Source organism: Bacillus rossius, chromosome 13 (assembly GCF_032445375.1).
Source record: "Bacillus rossius redtenbacheri isolate Brsri chromosome 13, Brsri_v3, whole genome shotgun sequence".
In the NCBI taxonomy this organism is placed as follows: Eukaryota; Metazoa; Arthropoda; class Insecta; order Phasmatodea; family Bacillidae; genus Bacillus; species Bacillus rossius.
In genome coordinates, this window is record NC_086340.1 from 22,700,430 (window position 1) to 22,721,091 (window position 20,662).

Genomic DNA, 20,662 nt, shown 5'->3' on the forward strand with positions numbered 1-20,662 from the left:
TCATGACGAAACATGGAGTGGGCGGCCTTCTGTTGTCAATGATGGTTTGGTTGCAAAAGTGAATGAGAAAAACGAAAAAAAGGCAAAGAAAAGACAAAAAAAGAAAGACGCAAAAAACTGTGTTCAGCAGTGGCTATCTTCACTGGCGGCATCTTTCTTTGAAGAGGGTATAATAGACGAGTTGGTTTTCCGCTATGACAAATGTCTGAACAGCGGTAAAAAAAACCACGTAGAAAAATAGTTTAAGAAATACTCTTTCATGTAAAAAAAAATTTCCTGTTGAAAAAAAAACATATTTTTGCAAGGGGTTTTTTTTTTTTTTTTTTTTTTTACAAAACAGTACTTACTTTCCATACACGTCTCTTATGTTGTGTCAAATAAAGCTGGAAGGTTATGACACCGAAAACGTCATTATTGCAGCCGTGTTTGTTTGACAAGTTGGATGACTTGAGTTTCCATAAAATAATTTCCATATAGGACGGGTTCTAAAACACGTATGTTGGTTGTTTGATTCAATCGGCCAATCAAAATCATGCTTATCTAAAACGGAAATGACATCTGTTTCCGTCACAATGAATCTTCAAGATGGCGAAGAACACATAGGCGATTGAAGAGGGTACAAAAGTGAAAAATGATTATATGATTATCGTATGAGAATTTTATGTAAAAAAAGGAAGAAAAAAGTTTATGATTTTAAACAATCACTGACTACTTATTTTTATTATGCAACGAATATTAATTTTGGTTAAATATATATGTGTTCGAAAATTTTTTAAATGTTCAAATAGGTTAACAAGTTAAAAAAATTTCATCCAACACTGTGATAAGTTATTTTAATTCAAAATTAGAATAAATAAATCAGACCAAATAAACGTTTACAGTGTGACGTAATTAAAAACATATTTGAGGTTACCTGTCCAAATTGTTTTTATGGGGATAATTGGAAGCCATTTTACGTCCAAAACTAACCCTCCAACTCTATTGTCAAACGTAGCTGGAAACGTGTGACAGGGGCTTTAACCAACACAAGCTGGACCTGGTTCAATCTACCAAAGCAATTACTCTTTTCAAGGCATTCGATAGAATGACTAGAGACCCGACAATTTCGTGGGTTCAATCGGCGTCAGGCTGAAATTGACAGTGCTATCCACACTACCTGGATATGTTCTCTGTTGGCTGATTTCTCAAGAAGAATCTTCCCATCTCTTGAGAGTGTCGATATGATTTCCTATCTCTACTGCTAACTTGTGAATAGAACAAAAATAGCCATGCGAAATTACAGATATTTTGCAAATTTGTACATTTTTACACGAAAACAACCATATCACTACAAAATTATGTTCGCAGTTATACTGGGATCATATTTTTATTTGGGCATTTATGCTTTGTGTTGTCCCAGTACCTCCAAAGTTATTTGTGAAACGTTCCCTGAATAGTTTTCCAGTATTAACTCTACACATTATAAGCACAATAAAACAAAATAAAGTCCTATTATTGGATATTTTATTATATTTTCCATGGCTCAAAAAATTATGTTTGAATGAAACATCAATATTTGTTTGATATGCTCAGTATTATCTCGAAAACGTACTTCGTTTATGTTGTATAAATTTAAAATAGCCTTCTTGTAGTATTGCAAAGCATTTCTTGCTAACTGGTTTCGAAAGAAATATTTTGTAAAAGTACAGAATTTTTTTTGTGTGAAGCAAATGGAACGTGAACATGAAAATGATGCAATTTTTTGTTTTCCAATTTGTTTCAGGTGGCGCCAGTGAGACCACAAGACTATGACGGTGAGTACACAAAGTACCGGATTGGAAACTTAGGTTGGATCTACGGTTTTAGGAAATTTCAAGTAGAACAGTAAATGTAAACGTTACACGAAAACATCCCCCAGTACTTAGGCAGTATTTTTGTTTCAAACAGACAAGTTTTCACTCAGTTTCCATTAAAGTACAGTACTTTTTTGTAGTTTTTTTAATCACGTTGCATTTAAAGTATTTTTTTACATAAACCCAAAAACGAGGTGTGTTTTAAACGCCAACAGATTCTCGAGTAGTTGTGTAAATTCTAACAGTAATATAGTCTAGCAGTTGGAAATTCTAACAGTAGGACATTTGAACAGTTGGACATTTGACCAGTTGTAAATTCTAACAGTTGGATATTTGAACAGTTGAATATTTTAACCGTTATACATTTGAACAGTTGGACATTTGAAAAAATGGGCTTTTGAACAGTTGGCGATTATAACAGTTAGAAATTCTAACATGTGACAATTATTACCGTTGAGTGGTCTAACGGTTGATCGTTCTGGCCGGTGGTCATTGTAACAGACATTGAAACAGTTGGACGTTGTAACAGTTGGACGTTGTAACAGTTGGACGTTGTAACAGTTGGACGTTGTAACAGCTGGACGTTGTAACAGTTGGATGTTATAACAGTTGGATGTTCTAACAGTTGGGTGTTCTAACAGTTGGATGTTCTAACAGTTGGATGTTCTAACAGTTGGCCATAGAAACAGTTGGCCATAGAAACTGTTGGCCATAGAAACAGTTGGTCATTGTAACAGTTGGAGATTGTAACGGTTGGATGTTGTAACAGTTGGATGTTGTAACAGTTGGATATTTATCAGTTGGACGTTGTAGCAGTTGGACGTTGTAGCAGTTGGACGTTGTAACATTTGGACATAGAAACAGTTGGATATTGTGACAGTTGGATGTTGTAAAAGTTGGACGTTTTAACAGTTGGACGTTGTAACAGTTGTGACAGTTGGATGTTGTAACAGTTGGATGTTTTAACAGTTGGACGTTGTAAAAGTTGGACGTTATGACAGTTGGATATTGTGACAGTTGGACGTTGTAGCAGTTGGACGTTGTAGCAGTCGGACGTTGTAGCAGTCGGATGTTGTAGCAGTTGGACGTTGTAGCAGTCGGACATTGTAGCAGTCGGATGTTGGAGCAGTTGGACGTTGTAGCAGTCGGACGTTGTAGCAGTCGGATGTTGTAGCAGTTGGACGTTGTAGCAGTCGGACATTGTAGCAGTCGGATGTTGGAGCAGTTGGACGTTGTAGCAGTCGGACGTTGTAGCAGTCGGATGTTGTAGCAGTTGGACGTTGTAGCAGTCGGACATTGTAGCAGTCGGATGTTGGAGCAGTTGGACGTTGTAGCAGTCGGACGTTGTAGCAGTCGGATGTTGTAGCAGTTGGACGTTGTAGCAGTCGGACATTGTAGCAGTCGGATGTTGGAGCAGTTGGACGTTGTAGCAGTCGGACGTAGTAAAAGTTGGACAGTGGAATCGTTGTAAAGTGAAGCAGAAGGAACACCGGGAGTGTCTGACGGCGTGCTTGCAGTGTCGGACATCCAGTGCTCGTTCGCGTCGAGCGCGCCGGGCCACGCGGCGGGCAAGGACTCCATCGCGGCGCGCCTCAGGAAGCCGGAGGGCTTCCGCGGCCACCCGCTGTTCGCCGACGACCGCCAGGTGGACCCGCTCAGCGACCAGGCCTGCCGCATCAGACCCGACCCCGCCGACCCCACCGAGCTCACCTACGACCTGCTCGTCTCCGACTTCGGCCGCTGCGGCGTGCTCAAGAGGAACGTGAGTGTCCCCCTCTTCCCCCTCTCCCCCCTCTCCCCCCTATCCTTCCACCACGTGACGCTGAACCCGAGGGGGTCGTTACCACAACGCCGACAGCTAGAAAACTGCTGTGTACCACAACGCCGAAATAACAACTGAATGAATTTGTGTGTGTTTCTTAAATGTACCTTAAGAGGCCACTCCAGTGTTTCAGGGGCACTACGCAACCCGCGTTAACCTCATAAGATTCAATGCTATTTTCATTTTGCTTATAACAAATTAACTAATATAGATTTCGAAATGATGCTTGCTTGAAATGTAAGACAAAGATTCTCTTATCAAAGACCCTTTCTTCAAAAACGTGCATAAATGATGTTTTTATACTAATCTTTACTAATATGAATAAGTGTATTGTCTAGGTTTGAACCATATTTTATACACGTTTTTGAAGAAAGGGGCTTTGATAAGAGCATCGTTGTCTTTCATATCAAGCAAGCATCATTTCGAAATCTATATTAGTTAATTAGTTATAAGCAACATGAAAATAGCATTAAATCTTATGAGTTTAACGCGGGTTGCGTAGTGCCCCTGAAACACTGGAGTGGCCTCTTAAGGCCGAAATACCACAATCAAACCTAACCTTACCTAACCTAGCGTAATATAACCTAACCTAACTTTACCTAGCCTAGCCTAACCTAGTCTAACCTAACCTAACCTTTGTGGCAGTCCTGCAATGACATTTTTCGGCGTTAGTGTATTTCGGCGTTGTGGTACACAGCAGTTTTCTAGCTGTCGGCGTTGTGGTCGATTTGGCATTTCGGCGTTGTATTTCGGCGTTGTGGTGCGTCCCCAACCCGAGGCACCTGCGCTCAACTTCATGACGTGAAACATCTTCGCTCTCGGTACACGGAAAGGTAGGAGTGATCGCGTGCAACGGAAATGTGTAACCACGGTGCTGCCATCTGTGGCGGATGGCACGAACCAAAGTTCACAAACAGAAAGGGGAAACCTCATAGTATTAACTGTTTAATTTTTTTTTCCCATGGTTTAAAAAAAAAAGGAATTATATTTCAATGAAACATCAGTTAAAATGTACAATTATGTGCCAATTTTCGTAAGGAATATAACGTATGCAGATACAAGCTAGCCATGCGTTGTGTGAAGCGGAGACGGGACAAGGTTCGGGGGACGAGTGGTCTCGGGTCGCTCGCCCTAACGGCTCGCTGTCACGGCGCGTGACGGAGGCAGTCAGCGTCGCCGTCCCAGCAGCGGTACCTACCGGCGTCGCCGCGGCAGCCTCCGGGAGGAACAAGTGAACCGACGCAGACGGGGTCACGGTTCGCTCCAGGGGGTCTCGCCCCCCTTTTGTCTCCAGGGGTATCGTCCCACGAGCACAACAACTCACGGTGCACGCCGCCGTTTCCTCATACACACAGAGAGAAAAAAAAAGGTTTGTTTGAATCAAAAAAAAAAAAATATTTGTTTATATATGGCGAAACAAATATTTGTTTATGTATGGCGAAACAAATCATTTACTTGGTGGAACAAAATATTTTGTTAGTTTAACCAAACTCGGTAAGTAACAAAAATAATTTGTTACAACCTAACGTAACCAAATATACATTTGAGTTGACAAAAACATTTTGTTGGGTCAATCAGAATCTTTCCTACCACAAAATATTTGTTTTGAATTAACAAAATATATTTATTTCGACATATATAAATAAATATTTTGTTGAGGCAAACAAACCTTTCTCGCAGTGTATGCTCTAGTGGGAGCGTGTGACAGCGATACCAGGAACTATATTATGTTCCCGTAACTCGACTATGTGGGACACCGATCAAGAATGCGACCCCCGTCACTTTGATTATAATCACTGGAAAACGACGGCGGGGAGCGAAGTGTGCGAATTTAAGATTAAGGTGGCTCACGGTCCATTAAGAAGTAAAATAGCTGTCGATAGTTTCTTGGCTCTAATTTAATTAGTGTAGATGTCAGGCGGGGGGAGGTCTCACCCTTTCCCCTCAGTTAGTTGGCTAACTGATGCGTGTCTGTATTTTAGAGGCTTGTTTGGTATTCTGAGTCCATGCGTGTGGTGTAAAGCTCCAGGAGAGCGACGAGTACTGTCGCCCGCCGCCAGGGGCGCGTGTGCCACTGGTGCCAACCCAAACGCACAAAAATACCAATGCGGACGGCAAGGTCCAAGCTCTCGACCCCAGCATGGCTGAAACTTCCTGCCCCTTACAAACTCTTCTTCCTGGAATCACCCTTTCTTGTCCTGTACTGGACCTGTCTGCTTAATGCTCGCAATAATTTAACACCGCAAGGATAAGCCCTGTGTCTATGCAGGTTTTGCATGGGCCCAACTTTAACTAGTTGTAGTCCAGATCTAAGATACGGGAGTTAAGTCGTGGCATCAATTGCTGCCTATGGCTGGCCAATCTCCGAACAAAGCACACGATGCAAGTTACCCTTTCTGTATGGCTGAAACCCAGTATGATTAGGCGTATAGGCTTCGGCCTAAAACGCACTTAGTCCTCCCTGACCCAGACCCCTACCAAACAAATACACTTAGTTTCAGTTAGGTTGGGAGGAAAAAAAAAATAAAATTGCGGCTTCTACTTTACTCCCTCCCCCTCCCTTTTGTAAACCATACCATTGTGAAGAACACCTCGGGCTTTAACAAGGGTTTTTTAATACCTTGTCACGCTGTCAAATATTTGTCTCAAACTACGTTTGACAATAGAGTTTGGAGATAGCGTTGTTGCGACGTTGCGTCACATGCGTAGATTACAAACCCGTCCTTAATGCAAGAAAAACAAAGGTCGTTTACAAAGGCACGAAAGTCGGAAGACGTCACTAACACTACAAATTTAAAAACTTAAAAACCTGTGGAAACTAATTTGTTACTCGGCATATTTGGATAATTAATGTTTTCCATTAAAAAAAACATATGAAATTCTAGATGGATTGATTTGAAAGTGCTATTACTTTATCGAATGAAAAAGTTATGCAAGCAATAAATATGATCGCAGCCTTCTTCACACGTGGGGTCCGCATCTTTATAAGTTTGTGGAACACGTTTCTTTGAATATAGAAGGCAAGCCGAAACGATAGAAGATGGAAGATTAGCGAAGCTCGCGTTGCGTCTAAGCGTCCCGCGTGGTTCCTGAACGTTTATCCTAAAAATGTGGTTATTGAACTTTTGGCGTCTTGCTTTTCTGGCGTAGTTTAAAAACCTGGCCTTATGTTCGAAACACGTAACGCGCGAGCTTGACTAGAACGGTGATCTACCATACGAGACCGTTCTCAGCAGATATTTGCCATACTGGATAAACAGTTTTTTTTGACGTGACGTCTAATAAATCTATGAACGCCGGCTGCACGCACGAAAAAGTGTCCAGTTACGCACATTGTCCCGTTGCGCTGTGTCCCGTTACGCTCATTGTACGCTTGCGCCGCATCTATCTCTCTTCCACTCGATTGAAACAACCATCGATTTGACTTTTTCGAGGCACATTAAACTTGAAACACTCCCATTGGTTTCCCACTTTTCCTATCATCGTCCTATCCTTAACAGAATAACACAGCAAACATGTATAAAAGTTATAGTTAAAATAATCTCTTCGTTAAAGTAATAAACATATTTGATTTAATGAGTGCAAATAAAAGTAAATTTATCAATTAAATTGTAGATTTCATTTCACTCCTTCTTTGTATCCATACGAAATAGTGATAATTCAATAAAAATGATTAAATTTTATTCATAAAAGAATGCAATCATTTCATCAATGTTTTGTTATGACGTCACGTTAAACTATCGTCCGTAAACCGACTTTACAGACAACCAATTTTTTTCTTGACGCGACCAATAGGAACCCGCAAGTGACTTTCACTTCCCGCATGTTGTCTCATGGTGTTGCCGAGTACAAAGAGTTGCATGTTTGCTACCACCACGAACTACATTTACAAACACTGTGACAGTAATCGTCAAAATGTATGATGCCTCCTAGTAACAAAAGTAAGATACTGAAACTACGAAACTAAAGAAATGAGGAAAAAAATAACTCGCGAAAATGAAAATTAAAAGCCCATACTCCAGACCGTGTGCTCTTGATGTCAAGCGTCACAAACACGTCTGGGGCAAACTACGAATTTTGTAATTTTACCGCCAGCCCCTGGGGGGTATGCGGCTCTCTGCGCGTTGGTGAGAAGCGTGTGTAGTCACTGGAACTTATCAGGCGTTTTGTGTGTTTAATTGTACTTATTGTTCAGTCGTACTTACGGTTTATATTAGTACTGCACGCCCAAAATATACCTGCATTTACTCTTCAGCATAAAAATACAATGGAGGAACTCATTTGGAATAAGAAGATTCATTACTTCACTGCTGAAAATATACGTGTATTTTCCCGACAAGTATCTACGCCTATGTTCCCAAAATATTTTTTAATCACATCTAAAACCACCGGCACATTGTGTATATATATATATATATATATATATATATATATGTGTGTGTGTGTGTGTGTGTGTGTGTGTGTGTATGTGAGTGCTTATAACAATGTTTTAAACATCGTTTTTTATGGGTTAAAGTATTCGAGGTAATGTTTTTTCCCCCAGTAACTTCACATTAGAAATAAACAAATTTTATTCTAATTTATTGAATAATGGTGTCATAATTAGATATTAATGCTCAGATAAGGCTTAAATATATGTTTTTACTCGCTATTATCTTGCGGCATATTTGCAGAGGCTTAACGTCACCCTAATGAGCAACTGCACAGCGCTTTTATATATATAAATATATTTACATAGGCAGTACGTGCTTGCAAGAATGTATCAAAGAACTATGTACTCTACCTCAAATTTCCACCTCGAAGCGAAAATGTTTTCAAAATGTAGACATTACTCGAAATCAGTGGAACAAAATTCTGTTTTTATTATTATTATTATTAAATATGCTCCATTTGAATCACCTGTGGATTTGTACATTTCATTTTAGTATAAACTACGTATAGACCAGCCAGGGCACTTTTATTTACCCCAGCGAGTGAAAAAGCTTTGCTAGTATTTTCTGTTTCTACATGACACAAGGGTCTCAGAAAAGCAAGTCTTACTAAATTCCAGTGGTGGGGGCCTGCATAATGACGTCATCAACATGGCTGCCGCACTGTTATGTAGTTGCCACACTCAATTATACCTAACTCTTCACGCGTTTATACTATTGTAATGAATGTTTTTTTTCTCTTCAAAATGTTACAAATTTAATGAAACTTTTCTTCTTATATTTTTTATGATAAATGCATTACTTTTTTAATAATTGCGTTTGAACATGAAAATGAAAATGAGTTCCGATTGGTTTTGTTCAAAGTTTGACCATACATTACTTAAAAAATAAAAGGCTTTCGGAAAATTACCCACGAGCAAAAAAGTTTTATAATTTAATAAGGTTCAAGAAGATATCTATACTAATATTATAAAGCTGAAGAGTTTGTTTGTTTGTTTGAACGCGCTAATCTCAGGAATCACTGGTCCGATTTGAAAAATTCTTTCAGTGTTGGATAGTACATTTATTGAGGAAGGCTATTGGCTATATTATATTATCAATAACATTAGGGATCCTTATTAAAAGTCCAATTTAGAATCAAATGCGTTGGAGGGGGTTAGATACAACATGCAGTACACGTACGAAGTGTGTGTTGACAATGCCGCAGGCGCTAGAGGTTTATTTCCTATTGCCTATTAACATTGTTGCCACGCACTAGATGCCTTTATCATTCTTAATTTTCCCATACAAGTAGTAAAAAAACACCCGTGTGATATTAACAACGAAGCAATCAGTATCCTCATAAGAGTTCAATTAGTATTTAAATACTTTTTATCACTTTAAATCGCAAACCTAAACTATTGTTTTTTTTCTCTCTCTGTGTGTTTAATTTGTTTTTTTTTTCTTTCACTAGTATAGTTATACAGGGCAACTGCGCCGTGCAGACAGGGATGTCCACTGCTCTCAGGCAGGAACGCCGACTTCAGGGCCTGATGCGTGCGTGCGCTTGTGTGCGCAGGGCTTCGTGCACGTGAGGGTGTGGTTCCCGCAGTTCCCCGGCGTCGTCATGATGTCCGACCAGGAGCTCATCATCATGTGCAAGCCGCCGGAGCCCACCGTCATCGAGAACAAGGCGGCGGGCTTCGCCGGCAGCTTGTGAGTCTCTCTCTCTCCATCTCTCTCTCTCTCTCTCCATCTCTCCATCTCTCCATCTCTCCATCTCTCCATCTCTCCATCTCTCCATCAACGTGGTGAGCGACGACACAGCTCCGGTACTAGCCTGGACAGCTAGTACCTCCATCGGACCACGGGTTCACTGGGTATTTTGAGGGGTCCCAGAGTGATGTGGGAGATCGGGGAAGGCGCCAGCAGTGCTGACATAGTCTCAGGGCACAGGACACAGCCAACTGTCTGGTCAGCTGAGTGAGGTAAATGGGCTGAGGCGGCGACTATGCTGGGTTGGTGGCCCCTAGCCGCTGGTCATTGACGAAGCTCTAAATACCCTCCCGATCAACAAAAGGGAGCGATCCCTAACAGTTCTGTTTTTAAAAAAGCTCTGGAATGTTAATCAAAGAGAACTGGAATGTTACTCCCACCCTACCCTATTAGGGCGCATATGTGGGAGGGGAACGCGAGAATGCCGACCGTAAGGTAGGAAAAATCTATCTCTCCATCTCTCTCCGCCTTTTTTTCTCTCTCTCTCTCTACCTTTTTTTTCTCTGCATATATTTTAAAACAATAAAATATTTACCTGATAATATATATATATTTTGCTGCAGTCGGTAAAATATTACCTGAACTTGTGCCAAGAACATTCTCCATTTTGGACTGTCTATACTCTGAAAACTCAAAAGCCAATCAGAGACTTGTGATATATTATAAACATTTAATTTGGACTGTTTACAACAAATCGTTCATGAATTCGAAGGTAAACTAACCTAGTTTTTCTTGCAAATGTTCAATGTGTAAAACTTTATACATCTAACCTAAAGTTCAATTTTCCCCACGATTTGGTTAACACGTCCGGAGTTATGGAGGCAATAGCCTCTTCAATCCTGTATCTCAACTCTGGAAAATAATCAGGTAGCGGCGGAACTTAGACACGATCTTTTATAAAGCCACCAAAGGAAGAAAAAAATCGCATGGGGCTGTGTCAGGTGAACGCGGAGGCCTGCGAAAAAAGAGCTCTGTCGTCTCGACCATTACGACCAATCCAACGGCCAGGGACTTAGACGTTCAGCCACTCTCGTACAAAGAGGGAGGCAATATAACGGAGATCGTGCGGAAAACACCTGGCTTGGTTCCCTTAGGCCTTTTGTTTATTTTACAGTCGATTCAACCCATAACTGATACATTCACAAGGGACCACCAGCGTAAGCTACCCGAGGGGAAAAAAGGAAAGGTAGATATACGACCGTAAAGCTGGACTCCCAATCATCCGTTTCATCCGTCCGTCACCCGTCCGTCCGTCAATTTCGGTCCGTTATTTCTCTCGGCAATTATTACCGACTCTCAACCATCAGCCATCCGTTCGTCCGTCACTATTCTAAAATATCAGTGCTACATCTTTCCGCCACATATGTTCTCAATTGTAGGTAAACGTTTGGTGAAAATAATTTACTTGGGATAATTAACTTTTGTTTTTATGAATGTGATAATAAGTTGAAAGGCGGGAACCGTGCTTTGACAAGTGGATTAAACGGGTGCCGTCTTAAAAATAATATTAGTCATGCCAGCAATAAATAAAATTAGGCCTATGCTTCTTTTATTAATGCGTCAAAGGAAACAGAGAGAAGCTATTTCTATTCAGGCTTTTTTCCTTCAGTTGCTTATCCCGGTAGTATATGCTATATATTATACAAATGCTCCCTTTCCCGGACGTAATTTATCAGAATTTATTCCGAAAAGCTCATTCTCATAAGCAATCTTTACCGTTATTGTGACAATAATAATCGGTCAATACGACACAGCCTTCTATATATTGTAATTAAAAAAATCGAACACTGTTTTCGGGAAGTCGTATTGAAGACGATCGACTTAACAAGGCGGTGGACCATCCGTTGGTCCGTCAAAAGCTAAAGCTTGGCAAGGTTTTGACGGACGGACGGATGGAATTTTTCGGGCCATCTGATTGGCTGCAGGTCACGTGATTGACGGACGGACGGGTGACGGACGGATGAAACGGATGATTGGGAGTCCAGCTTAAGGATGACAACTAAAAGGAGAGGGCTGAAATCAGAGATGCACTCTTAACAAATTGGAGAACACAAAACGCTTTACGCTCAGGAGTAGCCTTTTTTTTTTTTGCGTAGGCGGCGCTGCGAGCGAGAAAAAATAACGAAGCAGCACTCGCACATGCGCTAATCTTGAAACTGTTTCAGTTGCTTTTTTTATTTATTGTGACCTTGAACCGAAACCCCACAACGCTTACAGTCGATACTATTAAAAATGTTATAACTGGGACGTTCTTTCGTGGACATGCTGTAAGTTTAGGGTTGGGTTAGGAAATGGCCTCGTTGAAACGGGGAAGCCTTCTTTTCAAAGACGAGAGAGCCAAACGCCCAATCGTGTATCTTCGGGGCTTTTTTTTGGTTCATTGTAACTCATGATAACTAATTGTCAATTAGGTCAGGTTAGCTACATTATAAATACTTTAAAACTTTGTGGACGGTTGACTTGGTTAGGATAGCTACATTAAAGATACTGTGAAATCATGTAAACTGTTTCCTAGCGCTGGATAGATACGTATTAAAAAAGTTATTTGCTAAGCAACCATAAAATGATTTTACAGTATTTTTAATGTAGCTACACTTACCTAATATAACCAACCATCCACAATGTTTTAAAGTATTTATAATGTAGCTAACCTATCCTATCCGACAGCAAAATTTAATGCCACGCCGGTTCATACAATGAGATAGAACGGGGAAAAAAAAGCGAGCATGAACTTCGGGTGTGGGTCTCTCTCGTCTGTGAAATGAAAGGCTTTCCCGTCGAAACGTGCTTTTTGCCGGAGGTGGTTGTAACCAGGGACGCAACAACTAAATTTCGAAAAGGGGGGGGGGGGGGGCAATATACCTTTTTATAGAGAATCATCGATCCCCCCTATTGAAGCAGGGGGTCCGGGGGTCCTCCCCTGGTAAAAATTTGTATTTCAAGGTGGAAAATGGTGCTATTTAAGCAGTTTTATCATCTAAAAATTGATTACACGGCACTTTCTTTGCCCCCACCTCTAGGTTTTAGAGGGGGGGGGGAAATACCATTGCCCCCCCCCCCCCTGTTTTTGCGCCCCTGGTTGTAACCGCGGCGTTGTGTCGTCGGCAGCCCCAGCGGGGCGCGGGTGTCCGGGGTCGTGGAGGAGACGCCCGGCCGGCTGGAGTACGAGGTGGCGCTGTACAAGGAGGCTCCCCCCGTGTCGAGGCTCGCCAACAAGACCGGCGCCACCGGCACCACCAGCGCCACCGGCAACAGCGAGCTGCCCGTGGACCAGGCCGTGCCCATCGGCACCAAGCTGCAGCTGCGCGCGCGCATCAACCCCGACTCGGGTGAGTTCCCCGTCCTTTTCCTTTTTCCTTTCTGCCCTCCGTCCCGTTCCATCGCCGTCAACCCCGACTCGGGTGAGTTCCCCGTCCTTTTCCTTTTTCCTTTCTGCCCTCTGTCCCGTTCCATCGCCGTCAACCCCGACTCGGGTGAGTTCCCCGTCCTTTTTCTTTTTCCTTTCTGCCCTCCGTCCCGTTCCATCGCCGTCAACCCCGACTCGGGTGAGTTCCCCGTCCTTTTCCTTTTTCCTTTCTGCCCTCCGTCCCGTTCCATCGCCGTCAACCCCGACTCGGGTGAGTTCCCCCTCTTTTCCTTTTCCCTTTCTGCCCTCCGTCCTATTCCATCGCCGTCAACCCCGACTCGGGTGAGTTCCCCGTCCTTTTCCTTTTTCCTTTCTGCCCTTCGTCCCGTTCCATCGCCGTCAACCCCGACTCGGGTGAGTTCCCCCTCTTTTCCTTTTCCCTTTCTGCCCTCCGTCCCGTTCCATCGCCGTCAACCCCGACTCGGGTGAGTTCCCCGTCCTTTTCCTTTTTCCCGTCTGCCCTCCGTCCCGTTCCATCGCCGTCAACCCCGACTAGGGTGAGTTCCCCGTCCTTTTCCTTTTTCCTTTCTGCCCTCCGTCCCGTTCCATCGCCGTCAACCCCGACTCGGGTGAGTTCTCCCTCTTTTCCTTTTCCCTTTCTGCCCTCCGTCCTGTTCCATCGCCGTCAACTCCGACTCGGGTGAGTTCCCCCTCTTTTCCTTTTCCTTTTCAGCCCTCCGTCCCGTTCCATCGCCGTCAACCCCGACTCGGGTGAGTTCCCCCTCTTTTCCTTTTCCCTTTCTGCCCTCCATCCCGTTCCATCGCCGTCAACCCCGACTCGGGTGAGTTACCCCTCTTTTCCTTTTCCCTTTCTGCCCTCCGTCCCGTTCCATCGCCGTCAACCCCGACTCGGGTGAGTTCTCCCTCTTTTCCTTTTCCCTTTCTGCCCTCCGTCCCGTTCCATCGCCGTCAACTCCGACTCGGGTGAGTTCCCCCTCTTTTCCTTTTCCTTTTCAGCCCTCCGTCCCGTTCCATCGCCGTCAACCCCGACTCGGGTGAGTTCTCCCTCTTTTCCTTTTCCCTTTCTGCCCTCCGTCCCGTTCCATCGCCGTCAACTCCGACTCGGGTGAGTTCCTCCTCTTTTCCTTTTCCTTTTCAGCCCTCCGTCCCGTTCCATCGCCGTCAACCCCGACTCGGGTGAGTTCCCCCTCTTTTCCTTTTCCCTTTCTGCCCTCCATCCCGTTCCATCGCCGTCAATCCCGACTCGGGTGAGTTCCCCCTCTTTTCCTTTTCCCTTTCTGCCCTCCGTCCCGTTCCATCGCCGTCAACTCCGACTCATGTGATTTCCCCCTCTTTTCCTTTTCCCTTTCTGCCCTCCGTCCCGTTCCATCACCGTCAACCCCGACTCGGGTGAGTTCCCCCTCTTTTCCTTTTCCCTTTCTGCCCTCCATCCCGTTCCATCACCGTCAACTCCGACTCGGGTGAGTTCCCCCTCTTTTCCTTTTTCCTTTCTACCCGCTGTCCCGTTCCATCGCCGTCAACCCCCACCGCGTTCGTCTCTCGTGACGAACTCCGAGGTTTCACCCACCTCTCTCGGCTGGACTCCACAATCCCTCACTCGCCCGGCCGAACACCGCCTGGTCATTGGCACCTGCCAACTGGGATGCTTGCACAGAAAATATTATTTGTCTCTGTACTTTCATAAAAAAATAATTCCTTTGGAAACAACTTGCCAAGAAATAGTTTGTAACATTACAAGAACGATAAACTAACTTTGTACAACACCTGACCATGGTTATTTTTTGCGTTTTTCGAGATGATACAAGTATTTTTTCCTTAAAGAAAATTGGCTCGTAATTTTTTTTTTAAAATTGATGTTTCATCCATGCATAATAAATATTTTCAAACAATGGAAAAAATAATAATGTTCGCAGACTTTCACAGCCATTGTCTGAAGTAGCCGCATCCTTGGCGAATAATTCACTGACGTCTCGAGTAGGTAACTGCTCCCTGATGATGGAGACTGCAATGTCGACCGAAACGTCGGTGAATTATTCGCCAAGGACGCGGCTACAACCCAGAAGCCAAGCTACTTCAATGGAAAAAAATAATTGAATATTAAAACATTTGACTTAATTCTGTTGTATCGTGCTTATTTGTGTGCGCAGTTAATACCGGAAAGCTATTCAGGGAAGGGTTTTCAAATAACTTTAAATATTGCAGATGCTGGGACAACACAAGCATAAATGCCCGGGTTTGTAATACGAACCCAGTGTTACGCCGAACACTATTTTGTAGTGTCAAAGAGTTTTTTTTTTCGTGAAAATACAAATGTTTGTAAGTTTGTGTGAATATTTCTGTTCCATTTACAGAGGAAAAAATTTAGAGTGTGTGATTCGATACGTCTTTTATTAAGGGTTTTTCCACTGGCCCAGAGTCCTCCAGGTAAACTATGGGCCAACCACAGAAGCAGCGCGAAGTTAACGTGCTTGCATGAGATGAATCCAAGAATTATTCCGGTCTCTATCGATGGCACGCGAACAGCATTTACAACTGAAGCCTTGTTAATCGCCCTTGATAGCGGCTGCCACAAGACTCAATGAAACGTCGGTCCCATCAACATTCAGAAGCCGAGAAGTAGTTTATGGTTCTTGCCACGGAATCATTGCACACGCACAAAGCAGAAGTCGGAGCTATACACACAAAACAACAGTTGGAATCATTCCAACAGATTTTTTTTCCCGCCTCATTTACTTCTGTAGTAATTTCTATTATGTTAGGATTTGTCAGATACTATTTACAGAAGCAGTTGTTTACCTAAATCCAAGCATTTTAATTTCAGTGTTTGGTAATTTAATATTTAGTAATAATAAAATGCAAAACATTCCCTCGCAATAAATGCATTATAATTAGTTTCACGGTCGTAGTGCACGTTGACTAGCTTTTGTAATATATTTCCTGCATATATAATTAACGTACATGTGGCTAACAGGGTACTTTAATTCCAAATTAATACTATAGGTAGTTTTTTCTAGTATTTTGTAATGTATGAATGAAATAACTGGATCATTGAAGATGACGAGGAGTGATAAGATGAGAATGGCCTATCTAGGTAGAATAAATTACACATTTCAATGTTTCGGTAACGTAACTGCCAAATTTGTCACATTACAATATTTCGGTCGCATAAATTTCACATTACATTATTTTCGATGCTATAGATATCACATTACAATATTTCGGTAATTTAAAAGTTATATTACAATACTTGTAATTTCGGTGATTCAAATGTTACATTATTACATTTTTTCGGTAATGCAAATGCTTAGAGAAAGGAAAAATTCGCGGATTGATTTCGTGATAGGTTAGAATCCAATCACGTTTACCTTCGTGCTGCTACTGTGATTAGACCACAGTTTACCTGGACACTCTGATTCAATGAAACACCCTCAATAAAGGAATTGTCGAATCGCAAGCAACCCAGTTCACAGGTGTCACGAGTCAGTAGCCAATGAGCAGCTGGTGTTTGCCCGAGTAAGTAGGGGATTGTGGAGTCCAGCCTGGAATTATTTTATTGACAATTTTAATAACGTGAAAAAACCCAGCAAAGTGAAAAAATCTAATGAGATTGGGCAGTAAACATAATCAAATTATAAACATTCAAGTGATATACCAGCAAATTATTCCAGTCCCTATAAATACTTTATTGAAAAGTTTTAGTACCTTATTTAACTGTTACATTAGAATATTTTGGAAAATTAAAGGTCGTATTACAAAGTTTCAGAAATGCGAAAGTCACATTATTATAATTTCGGTAATGCAAGTGTCACATTAACATATTTCGGTAACGTAAATGTTACAGTAAAATTTTTAATAATTTAAATGTCCCATTTCAATACTTCGGTGATTTAACCGTCACACTTCAATGTTTCAGAAAATCAAACATCACATTACAATATTTCTGTAATGTAAATGTCACATTACAATGTTTCGGTAATGTCATTACAATGTTCCAGTAATGTCGGTGTCGCACTACAATGTTTCGGTAATGTATGTGTCACACTACAATGTTTCGGTAATATCCTCACAATGTCCCAGTAATATCAGTGTCGCACTACAATGTTCTAGTAATATCCCTTAAAAAGTTCCAGTAATGTCAGTGTCGCACTACAATGTTTCGGTAACATCCTCACAATGTCCCAGTGATGTCAGCGAGGCACGGCAGATGTGTAGCGTGCGCCCCGGTGTTGCAGCCTGGAAGTACGTGAAGCTGATGGAGGTAACGGTGTCGCCGGACCCCGACGACCCTCACTCGGCAGGCAGCGTGGCGCTCGTCAAAGACGGGTGAGCCGGCAGTCGGCAGTGAGTCGTCAGCCGGAACAGGACGGCACCGCCCCTGCCTCTCTAGCGTCACGCGTCCCTGTGCTTGTTCACCGACCCCCGGGGCTGCAGTTGCCGGGCTTTCCCTCCTTCCCAACCCGCTACCCCTCCTAGTCAGCGCGTGTAACTCTGCACACGTGATAGAAGTGAAGCTTCTTTGGCAATTCAAACGTTGATTCGTAAGTATATCGTAAGAGGTAAGACGGGAGAGAGAGAGAAATGACAATTTTCTAAATTAAAAAAAATTGGTTGTCTGTAAAGTCGGTTTACGGACGATAGTTTAACGTGACAACGTCATAACAAAACATTGATGAAATGATTGCATACTTTCATAAATAAAATTGAATCATTTTTATTGAATTATCACTATTTTGTATGGATACAAAGATGGAGTGAAATAAAATTTACAATTTAATTGTTAAATTTACCTTTATTTGCACTCATTAATTCAAATATGTTTATTACTTTAACGAAGAGATTATTTCAACTATAACTTTTATACATGTTTGCTATTTAACTTCTACCAATCTGTGTTATTCTGTTAAGGATAGGACGATGATAGGAAAAGTAGGAAACGAATGGGAGTGTTTCAAGTTTAATGTGCCTCGAAAAAGTCAAATCGATGGTTGTTCCAATCGAGTGGAAGAGAGATAGATGCGGCGCAAGCGTACAATGAGCGTAACGGGACACAGCGTAACGGGATAATGTGCGTTACGGGACACTTTTTCGTGCGTTTAGCCGGCGTACATCGATTTATTAGACGTTGTCACGTCAAAAATGAATTAACAAAATCATTACTCACTTCAGAATAAGCTCAAACCCCGCTGTGTTGCCCTCTGCCCAAGTCGGGGTGTGTCGTCAGGCGCAGGAGGGTCCCTACCGCCGCGACCCGCCTATCCCTGCAGCATGGCGGGGTTCAACCTGAGCCGCACGCCGTACAACAATGTTTAATGAAAACGTTACATTAAAAATTTTGCCTTGAAATTTTTACTCCCACTGCGCCCAAGGAAGTTTCACTTTAAAAAATCTTATATTTCCCCCCCCCCCCAATCCCCTTCCCACCTTCCCTTCCCGTGCTTTCCACGTGACGAATGCTCCCGAAGGAAAACAGCCAGAACTCCCGACTCTTCGAGCACCTACGGTGCATTATTTGGCTGTTGGACAAAAAACTTAATTTTAAATTTTAGACATTTTCGAGACTTTTCTTTACCTGTTGACACCTTGCAATGGAGTGTTGACGGAACAATCTTTTTGGGGGAGGGGGAGGGTTCAATGGGAGTGCCCCGAGAAAACCACACCGGCACGCGTCATCTCCCGCCACGTCGGGACTCGAACCCGGATCGAGACGAACACATTGGTTCCACTCCTCTTGATTTTTTTTTCTTAACATATGGTCAACAACTTCACATCTTCGACTAGAGGCTCACTCATTAATCGATACTTTTTACAAGGTGCGATAAAAAAAAACACGGTGAAAGGATTTTTTTTATAGCAGCTACTGCTGACGCTTGATGTAATAAGCCCGATAGCCTGATCCGTTAACGATAGGAAGTGTCAAATCCGAACAAGTTGTGACTAGTCAGTCTTCTTGAGCCGGAAGAATGAGATAGTGTTTACAGTGTCTGTCGCGCATCATGGATTGAGACACGGAAATTTCGCGCATTCGTCTGACCTCAGGGTAGAGTTCAGTCATAGGTGTGTTCAACCCATGTTTGCTTTCCCTTTGGTTGATTTCTTAAAAAGAAAATTTTTATCCTTGTTAATTTTAACCAACTGATTCGAACGATTTCTCCTAGCCGGGCATCGTTGGCTCACGGGTGTAGAAGGAGAGAGAGGGAAAGAAAGGGAGAGAGAAAGAGAGGGAGAGAGGGAGAGAGAGAAAGAGAGAAAGAACAAGGGAGAGAGAGAGGGAAAAAAAGGGAGAGAGGGAGAGAGAGAGAAAGAGGGAAAGAGAGAAAGAGGGAAAGAAAGGGCGAGTGGGACGAAGCGCCAGGACTCCAGGGGACGGCGCAAGGGGAAAGAGGGGTGTGTGTTTGTCAGAAAACGACCTAATGCATAAAATCGTAATCGAAAGTGGTGGAGGGGGAGGGTGGGGTGTTAACTGTGTCGAAAAGGAAGTGAGATGGCTAGCCCAGCTTTGTAACTCTCTCTTTCTCCTCTCTCCTATATATATGAGAGAGAGGATATATATATATATATATATATATATATATACTTTTTAATTGACTATGGACCGTACAAATAACAAAAATTTTGTAAAAGATTTTCCTGAAATCGCACCACGGTAACTGCTACATTAAGTTGTCTTTCTTCGAAATCTACCTAATAATAACTGTCGCGCATGCATTAATTTAACGAATTAATGCATGTGTTCTAACACTACGATATCCAAGTGTGTATGTGTATCAATGGCGGCTCCAGGAACACCTCTCGGTCAGGACTCTCACACACAGGAGGATGCAGTTAATAATCATGACATTGCCCTTGGGATATCCACAAAATATATGGTCTCAAATACTGAAATTTAGTATTTTCGTGCAAATTATGATAGAAAGAAGAGTTTAAGCACATTAACGAAAGTATTAAAAGTTATCATTAATATTCCCTGCAAAGAGATAAGAAGTAAAAATTTGGGGCTCGGAAGGGGCTATCGCCTCCCCTGCGCCCTTCCTATGGAGCCGCGCTTGATATGTATATCGAGGGCATCATACCAGAAGGGCGTATCAACACTTTTTTGCAATATCTATATAAATGTAATATAACCCAATTAGGTTCATAAACACTTATTCAGAGCTTCTGAAAAACATAACCATGAATCGAATGATAATACCATCTTTACGTAGACAAAGGAAGGGGAATAAAAACAGCCAAACTTTAAATGAATCCCCTGTAAACTTGCATTTTCGTTGATACGCCCTTTCGGTATGATCCCCTCGATCAGGGGCGCGCCTAGGGGGGGGGGAAATCGAGCAGACCGGACCTCCCCCCCCCCCCCCCCCAGGGCTAAAAATATTTTAATATATAATTCATAAAATGAAAAAAAAATATATTTACTTTTATGAAGTTACGGCCAGTATTTTTAGATAGTCTAAATCAG

At 42.4% G+C, this 20,662-nt stretch overlaps 1 protein-coding gene across 1 annotated transcript in view; it reads left to right on the top strand.

Annotated features, from left to right (window-relative positions):
- Positions 1 to 20,662, top strand: part of LOC134538366 (uncharacterized) — a 61,347-nt gene that overhangs the window by 27,209 nt on the left and 13,476 nt on the right. The window contains exons 2-6 of the mRNA XM_063379629.1: positions 1,763 to 1,793; positions 3,350 to 3,594; positions 9,643 to 9,779; positions 12,948 to 13,168; positions 17,439 to 17,529. Coding sequence (XP_063235699.1) covers positions 1,763 to 1,793; positions 3,350 to 3,594; positions 9,643 to 9,779; positions 12,948 to 13,168; positions 17,439 to 17,529 — 725 coding nt within the window. The remainder of the gene's footprint in view (positions 1 to 1,762; positions 1,794 to 3,349; positions 3,595 to 9,642; positions 9,780 to 12,947; positions 13,169 to 17,438; positions 17,530 to 20,662) is intronic.